This window comes from Oncorhynchus mykiss, chromosome 10 (genome assembly GCF_013265735.2).
Source record: "Oncorhynchus mykiss isolate Arlee chromosome 10, USDA_OmykA_1.1, whole genome shotgun sequence".
NCBI lineage: Eukaryota > Metazoa > Chordata > Actinopteri > Salmoniformes > Salmonidae > Oncorhynchus > Oncorhynchus mykiss.
The window spans coordinates 44,209,849-44,218,972 of NC_048574.1; the positions used below are offsets into that span (position 1 = coordinate 44,209,849).

The 9,124-nt window shown below is 42.8% G+C and overlaps 1 protein-coding gene across 1 annotated transcript; it reads right to left on the reverse strand.

The window, feature by feature from the left end:
- Positions 1-3,406: 3,406 nt before the first annotated feature.
- LOC110533991 (adenylosuccinate synthetase isozyme 2) lies at positions 3,407-9,108 on the reverse strand. The gene is made up of 13 exons (XM_021618610.2): positions 8,810-9,108; positions 8,098-8,200; positions 7,932-8,000; positions 7,782-7,832; positions 7,616-7,682; positions 6,254-6,361; positions 6,067-6,148; positions 5,664-5,790; positions 5,409-5,563; positions 5,110-5,234; positions 4,869-4,966; positions 4,591-4,740; positions 3,407-4,488 (listed from the first exon to the last, which is right to left on the reverse strand). Exons 1-13 carry the CDS (start codon positions 9,032-9,034, stop codon positions 4,436-4,438), a joined length of 1,413 nt encoding a protein of 470 aa, XP_021474285.2. The 5' UTR covers positions 9,035-9,108; the 3' UTR covers positions 3,407-4,435.
- Positions 9,109-9,124: the final 16 nt, after the last annotated feature.

Here is a 9,124-nt window from a genome sequence, read left to right on the forward strand (position 1 = left end):
TTCCCATTGGAAACGACAGGCTAAAGTTAGTCTAGGATTAGTTATAAAAATATGTCATTACTAAGGCTATGGGTTCATCATCTATACCCGAGTTCAGCGTCACGTCGACTTTATTACGTTACAGGGTACGGAAACCCAGTCGGACCAATTCAGACCTGTCCATTCATGCATGGTTTCTGTAGAGCCCAAACACAGTGCAGAGAATAGTCATGTGAATTCAGCCTAAATATATACAAGGGATCAAATAATCTGTTCTGGATATTTTTTCACATTGTCAAATGGTGGATCTAACCAGGACAGTGCAAGCAAAAACAAGTCTAAGACTGCAAATGGTGCACATGTAAAGTGTTGGTCCCATGTTTCATGAGCTGAAATAAAATATTCCAGAAATGTTCCATATGCAGAAGCTTATTTCTCTCAAATTTTGAGCACAAATGTGTACATCCCGGTTTGTGAGCATTTCTCCATTGCCAAGATAATACATCCACCTGATAATACACCTTGTGCTGGGGACAATAAAAGGCCACTAAAATATGCAGTTGTCACAACACAATGCCACAGATGTCATGTTGAGCGAGCAAGGAATTGGCATGCTGACCTGCAGGAATGTCTACCAGAATCATTGCCAGAGAATTGAATGTTATTTTCCCTACCATAAGCCGCCTCTAACGTTATTTTAGAGGCGTGCATATTCATCAGACATGTCATCATTGAGCATGTTTGGGATGCTCTGGGTTGACGTGTAGGACAGCGTGTTCCAGGTCCCAACCAATTTCCAGCAACTTCACACAGCCATTGAAGAGGAGTGGGAAAACATTCCACAGGCCACAATCAACAGCCTGTTCAACTCTCTGTGAAGGAGATGCGTCACGATGCATGAGGCAAATAGTCACACCAGATACTGACTGGTTTTCTGATCCACGCCACAACTTATTTTTTCCCCCAAGGAATCTGTGACTAACAAATACATATCTGTATTCTCAGTAATGTGATGTCCATAGATTAGGGCCTAATGAATTCATTTCAATTAACTTATTTTCTCATATGAACTGTAGCGCAGTAAAATCTTTGACGTTGTTGCATGTTCCGTTTATAGTTTTGTTCAGTGTAGTTAACTAAATAGCTACCCGAACTATCTGCATTGACCCTTTTTGCACTAACTCTAACACATATGCTGCTGCTAATTTATTAGCGTTCCTGTTGAGTAGTCACATGTACATATCTACCTCAATTACTCCGTACCCATGCACATCGACTCAGTACTGGTACCCCATGCACAGTGGGGCAAAAAAGTATTTAGTCAGCCATCAATTGTGCAAGTTCTCCCAGATAAAAAGATGAGGCCTGTAATTTTCATCATAGGTACACTTCAACTATGACAGACAAAATGAGGGGGAAAAAATCCAGAAAATCACATTGTAGGATTTTTTATGAATTTATTTGCAAATTATGGTGGAAAATAAGTATTTGGTCACCTACAAACAATCAAGATTTCTGGCTCTCAGACCTGTAACTTCTTTAAGAGGCTCCTCTGTCCTCCACTCGTTACCTGTATTAATGGCACCCGTTTGAACTTATCAGTATAAAAGACACCTGTCCACAACCTCAAACAGTCACACTCCAAATTCCATTTTGGCCAAGACCAAAGAGCTATCAAAGGACACCAGAAACAAAATTGTAGACCTGCACCAGGCTGGGAAGACTGAATCTGCAATAGGTAAGCAGCTCGGTTTGAAGAAATCAACTGTGGGAGCAATTATTAGGAAATGGAAGACATACAAGACCACTGATAATCTCCCTCGATCTGGGGCTCCACGCAAGATCTCACCCCGTGGGGTCAAAATGATCACAAGAACAGTGAGCAAAAATCCCAGAACCACACAGGGGGACCACACAGGGGGACCTAGTGAATGACATGCTAAGCTAGGACCAAAGTAACAAAGCCTACCATCAGTAACACACTACGCCGCCAGGGACTCAAATCCTGCAGTGCCAGACGTGTCCCCCTGCTTAAGCCAGTACATGTCCAGGCCCGTCTGAAGTTTGTTAGAGAGCATTTGGATGATCCAGAAGAAGATTGGGAGAATGTCATATGGTCAGATGAAACCAAAATTGAACTTTTTGGTAAAAACTCATCTCGTCGTGTTTGGAGGACAAAGAATGCTGAGTTCTTATACCTACTGTGAAGCATGGGGGTGGAAACATCATGGTTCGGGGCTGTTTTTCTGCAAAGGGACCAGGACGACTGATCCGTGTAAAGGAAAGAATGAATGGGGCCATGTATCATGAGATTGAGTGAAAACCTCCTTCCATCAGCAAGGGTATTGGAGATGAAACGTGGCTGGGTCTTTCAGCATGACAATGATCCCAAACACACCGCCCGGGCAACGAAGGAGTGGCTTCGTAAGAAGCATTTCAAGGTCCTGGAGTGGCCTAGCCAGTCTCCAGATCTCAACCCCATAGAAAATCTTTGGAGGGAGTTTAAAGTCCGTGTTGCCCAGCAACAGCCCCAAAACATCACTGCTCTAGAGGAGATCTGCATGGAGGAATGGGCCAAAATACCAGCAACAGTGTGTGAAAACCTTGTGAAGACTTACAGAAAACATTTGACCTCTGTCATTGCCAACAAAGGGTTTTTAACAAAGTATTGAGATAACTTTTGTTATTGACCAAATACTTATTTTCCACCATAATTTGCAAATAAATTCATTAACAATCCTACAATGTGATTTTCTGGATTTTTTTTTCTTATTTTGTCTGTCATAGTTGAAGTGTACCTATGATGAAAATTACAGGCCTCATCTTTTTATGTGGAAGAACTTGCACAATTGGTGGCTGACTAAACACTTTTATAGTAGCTGTTCTCTCTGCTACAGCACAGCAAGCAGTACCGGAGCACCAAGTCTAGGTCCAAGAGGCTTCTAAACAGCTTCTACCCCCAAGCCATAAGATTCCTGAACAGGCAATCAAATGGCTAACCAGACTATTTGCATTGCCTCCCCCCCTCTACACTCTTATTATCTATGCATAGTCACGTTAACTCTACCTACATGTGCATATTACCTCAACACCGGTACCCTCTGTATATAGCCCCGCTATTGTTATTTACTTCTGCTCTTTAATTATTTGTTATTATCTCTTTTTAGGTTTCTTATAACTGCATGGTTGGTTAAGGGCGTGTAAGTGTTTCACTGTAAGGTCTACACCCATTGTATTCGACTCTTGTGATAAATAACATTTGATTTGAATGCTCTGGAACACATCCATAGTCTTGAAAATGTACTTATTTATAAAGAAAGAAGCATATCATTGACTTATTGGATAGCAGACCAATTACTCCACATACATTGAAAAGTAAACAAATATACATGATAGATACTATCATTAACAAAAAACTCAAACAGAATAGCAATGACACTTATTTTATTGATCATTTTCGGGTTGTAGCAGGTGAGAAGAAGCATACTGTTTCCTTTTTGAATTACACTGAATGAAATGTTATGGAAAATATTTGTAGTTTGTATATACATTATTAATGTGGAGTTCCATGGTTTTCTACATTTTCTAAATACCAACCAGTGTGTTCGTGTGCAATCCCAAGTTCTTGATCTTAATGATTAATATGAAACTAAGGCTTTCAGACAGCATCTCTTTTGCATCTCAAATTATGCCTATAATTCATTCACACAACATGCCAGCTCATGGAAATACCTAATTACGAGGCCTCTAAACATTGGTCTAGTATCAAGACCCTTAAAAGGGATACTTAGGGATTTTGGCAATGAGGCCCGTTATCTACTTCCCCAGAGTCAAATGAAGCAGATACCCATAGACTTCCTGTCATTGCGCTAATGCTAGTTAGCATTGGCTCGTGAAACTACCTCTAACTTCCTTCATACCGGACACAGACATACAAATGGTATCCACTAGTTCATCTGACTCTGAGAAACTAGATACAATTCACAAGTATACATTTAAGCAAAGATTGTGCAAAACATTTACTACAAGGTGAGGTCATTTTAAAATTTAAAAGAAACCTAAAAATATATATTACGAACTCCTACAGGGTTGTAAAAACTTGTGTTACTACAATAGTTCAATGAAATGGAATGAAAAGGTTGATGGAAGCCTGGGATGGTTACTAGCTACGGAGGATGAACGCCATAACACACCAATAATGCCTTTCATATCAGAACTAAAGAAATATATGGAATGGAAGTTATGCATTACTGTTCCGAAGAGTCGATGTGAAAGTGAACCTCAAACGGTTACTTCACGTTTCACTAACAACGTTGCTGGTGATGTTTTTATTTTCTGCAGAACAGACGTTGGGACTTTAACCCAAGGTTTATAGTCATCTAAGTATTCATCAACAAAACATCGTTATGGTCCGAAGCAGCTGTTGTGGTGGATAAGTTACCAAACCCCCAACTGATCAGAACAGCTTGATCATACTCTCTCTGGATTTCCCAACTCCAACCCATTTCACTGAAAAGTGAAACAAAATTCACAGTGAATATATGAGCAATTACGAAAATAAGACTGTTTTAGTAAGGCTGCTTAATCCCCATACTTGTTTTCTTGACTAACCTGGCACTTGCAAGAAGTCCTCGATGAAGCGGATGTAGCTTTGTGCCTGAGGGGGCAGCTCCTCAAAGCACCTCACATCCTCAGTGCTGCAGCACCATCCAGGTAACGTCTCATACTTCACGGACACCCGTGTCAGCACGTCCATATTGGCTACAGAGGGAGAGAGAGAATGAGATGGGAGTCTACCCAGCACACAGGTCAAGCCAAATCAAGTGTGTCTAATGGTAAAGTGAACAGAACAATATCAGATTAGTCCTCCCAGACAGGGAGAAATTTACCAGGAAAACTGGGAAGGGGCTCATCATCAACAGAGTAGGCTACACCGACTTTGATCTCTGACAGCGTGTCCAGGATGTCAAGCTTGGTCAGAGCGATGCTGTGGGAGAGGAACAGTCGTGTCAAACATGATTATGGAATCAACATTGTGGAGGGTGAACACTGTGCTCCAATAATTACAAGGCACACAGTATGGAACACATCCAGAAAGAAGAACACAAGGAGGAGGAGAGACAGCCTTACGCAGTGAAGCCGTTGACCATGTGGGCGTATCGGACCAGAATCAGGTCCAGCCAGCCACAGCGGCGCTGCCGGTCCGTCGTCACACCAAACTCCCTCCCTCTGGACTGCAACAAGTTGCCAACCTCCTGGACCACAACCAACACAACAACAGCAGTCAGATCTGGGATTCACTGTAAAAAACTGAATGCAAATATGAAGTACTGGAATAGACGGTATGTTTATGCCACAACAAATTCATACTGCAAGACTTTCATACTGCACACAACATTGATTCCACACAACAAATTCTGTCCACTCACATTGTCCTGCTCAGTGGGGAAAGCTCCTACGCCTACCCGGGTGGTATAGGCCTTGACCACACCATACACCCGCCCCACATAGGACGGGGGCACACCCAGGCCAGTGCACACTCCCCCAACAGTGCAGTTAGAGGACGTGACAAATGGGTAGGTACCTGAAAAATAAAAATTATTCCACTTCCTTCAAATTATATTCCAATGGCAAACAGCAGAGGAGCATAATCATTTTACCCTCTCAACCCCTTCTGTTCTCACCAAAGTCAATGTCCAGGAGGGCTGCATTGGCTCCCTCCACCAGGATCTTCTTACTGTGCCCAGTGAGGGCCTTGTGCATGAAGTACACCCCATCTGTTACAAGTGGACGCAACCTCTCAGCATACTCCTGGAAAAGGAAAATCAGTGACTAAACACATACTGGAGCACAGAGAAACCTCTCAGCATCTTCCCTTTACATTTTCTGTTCACTACTGGAAGACTATCAACAGCTGTGCTGCAAAAGGAACCAGCTCAATTGAGACGGTACCAACCTGCATAAAGAGACCCCTCAAAAACAAGACATAACTGGACTAGCATCCCTGACTGCATCCTGGGCAGGTGATGGATAAGTCCAACGTTTTATTTAAGTAAAGATATGTCATTCAAGCAATATTATTTTTACCTTCAGTTGCTGCAGCTCATTGTCAATGTCAACATTGAGGTTGGGGTACATAGTCAAGAAATGCTCTGCCAACACACGGAACCTGTGGAAGAAAAGGACATCCACTAGCTATCAACATCAATGACTTAAATAAAGTTAAGGCTTGAAAGCATCACCATGCATTCTTAAAAACAATTTTTGTACTGACTTCTCCTCAAAGACGGTAAAATCAGACACAAGGTCACAGACTCTCAGTCCATTACGAGCAGCTTTGGAAGAATAGGCAGGTCCAATGCCCTTTTTGGTGGTTCCCAAACTGGAAAACAAACAAAAACAGATAGTGGATGTTCAGGAGTGCCACAGAAGGAATATACAATACTGCCTTGGCAGTAGTTAAAAGGCTACCATGACTTCATTTTTTAATAGCTGCAATCACGGACCATCTTTATTTGTTTGACATTTTGTAGGATCTCGTTTTCAAGTGTCCAAATGAAAAAGAAAATAAACAATACTTTGTAACAAGAAAAGCACAAAAACATACATTTGCTGTACAACTACTAATAGGCCTACAACTAATAAAAATGACCTATTTCTGCAAATAATAAAACTAAGTACGTGGACGCACCTTCAAATGAGTGGATTCGGCTATTTCAGTCACACCCGTTGCTGACAGGTGTATAAATCGAGCACACAGCCATGCAATCTCCATAGACAAACATTGACAGTGGAATGGCCTTACTGAAGAGCTCAGTGACTTTCAACACGGCACCATCATAGGATGCCACATTTCCAACAAGTCAGTTTGACATACTCCAGTCAACTGTAAGTGCTGTTATTATGAAGTGGAAACATCTAGGAGCAGAAACGACTCAGCCGCAAAGTGGTAGGCCACACAAGCTCAAAGAACAGGACCACAGAGTGCTGAAGCCGAACAGCCGCACACAAGCCTAAGATCACCATACACAATGCCAAGCGTCAGCTGGAGTGGTGTAAAGCTCGCTGCTATTGGTCTCTGGAAACGCATTCACTGGAGTGCTGAATCACGCTTCACCATTTAGCAGTGCGACAGGCAAATCAGGGGTTTGGCAGATTCCACAACGCAGCCTGCCCCAATGCATAGTGCCGACTGTAAAGTTTGGTGTAGGAGAAATAATGGTTTGGGCTCCTTAGTTCCAGTGAAGGGAAATCTTAACGCTACAGCATATGACATTCTAGATGATTCTGTGCTTCCAACTGTGTGCAACAGTTTGGGGAATGTCCTTTCCTGTTTCAGCCCAACAATGCCGCTGCACAAAGTGAAGTCCATGGAGGCTGTTATAGCAGCAAGGGGGGGGCTCCATATTAATGCCCATGATTTTGGAATGAGATGTTTGATGAGCAGGTGTCCACATACTTTTGGTTCTGTAGTGTATTTGAAAATCTCCACATGGTGATGTTTTTAATAGTATAGTAAAAATTAAGAGGGCTCGTCTTCACAAAAAGTCTCATAGATAAGCACTCGTACTTGGACATGCTTTATAAATATGAGCCCGGATACTCATCACTTTCTCATACAGTAAAACCCACACACTTCTTTCCCGCCTGTAGCTGTCTCTGTTGTTCCTGGATCCCATCAACAGCTTGGTGGAAGTTGAACACTATGAACAGATGAGGCAAAGAAAAATAGTAAATTAATGTAATTGCAAAACACTAAACCATAGGTTTGCAAAACATACAACCAAGTCATACAGACTTACCAATGTGTGCACGGTCAGAAATCTTTAACCGCTCCTCCCATCCTTCCAGTCCTGGACAAAGACAAATAGCAGGTCTTGTTCCACTTCATTCATCCATCACCCTTTTATCCCTCATCGTTCCTGCAAGCCTCTTTTTTTGCAAATACTTACCTTTGCCTTTCTGCAGGTTCTTTTCAGCCTCCTCAAAGAGCCCAGGCAGGTGTATCACAACCCCGTTCCCTGTGGATAACCAGTTCAGTTAGGGATGACTTGAACAGGAATCCAAATAAGTGAAAGCAGCTTGGAGGCTGAAGTGCCAGTGAGAGGGTCAACCCACCAATAAATGAGACAGCCTTCTTGTTGAGCACTCCACTGGGCAGCAGGTGAAAGTCATACTCCACAGAGTCCACCACCACCGTGTGGCCTGCGTTGTTGCCTCCCTGGATGAGACACAATATTTACATGAAAACCAAGAGGTGCACAAGCACAGTTCTGTTAATAATTAGCAGCCAACTGGTAGGGCATTATTTGAACGGCAACAAAAACGGAAATGTAGTACAACATATGGACACGTTGCACACTAGCATGGGCCATCTAACACATCCTAATGCCTTGGGCTTCTCTGTTGCAGCAGCCAGTGCCATTATCTAGCTTGACTGCAAATAGGGCACTGATCACAAGGTCAAAGTTAGTCGAATGAAACCAATGTAGGTAGTGTTTCACCACGGGAGCTGAGAAGGATATCTCGATAACTCCATTTCGTAACTACTACAGCTAGTAATCTCTAGATTACACATTTGTTGGGGGTCGTTATCAGCTACCACACTAGATAGCAAGTTCAGCTAGCGAACCACGGTACAATTCGTTTGTAGGCTTGCATGATGTGGCTAATATATTACTAAATATTGTTATACACTAGTTATTATTGATTTTGTTCAGGCCTTGCTAACGCAGCCTATCGACTTCCGTATTTTTGTGAAGTTCAAATGCCGTGTGTTTTGCTGGGTTAGCGAACATTAGTTTGCTAGTCAGCATAGCTAGCTACGTACCTGACACCTGCATACTAGGTCTGCGTCCATTGCTAGCAGGTCAACCACTTTCCCCTTTCCCTCGTCTCCCCATTGCGCACCGAGGACCACGGTTACTTTATTCCGAGGTTCCTTCGGAGTCCGCAGGGACTCGACCTGTCCATTCTCCCGAGGTCGCTTGAAAGCAGGCTCTCCGTTCAAGGAGGCCGTTTCTTGGCCATTAGGCATTGTGCTGTCTGCTGCCATGCTGCTCTGTGCGTTGCCGGAAGATGAAATGAGCGGGTTTCTCTTAAAGGAAGTGTTCTTTTTCACACTGGTCCTACTTCAATTGAAGCA

Coding starts and splice junctions, on each gene's coding strand:
- LOC110533991 (XM_021618610.2), bottom strand. CDS start 9,034: ATGGCAGCAGACAGCACAATGCCTAATGGCCAAGAAACGGCCTCCTTG. Junction 6,149..6,253: donor TTTACCGTCTTTGAGGAGAA/GTCAGTACAAAA, acceptor TTTCTTCCACAG/GTTCCGTGTGTTGGCAGAGC. Junction 4,967..5,109: donor ATGGTCAACGGCTTCACTGC/GTAAGGCTGTCT, acceptor CCTCTCCCACAG/CATCGCTCTGACCAAGCTTG.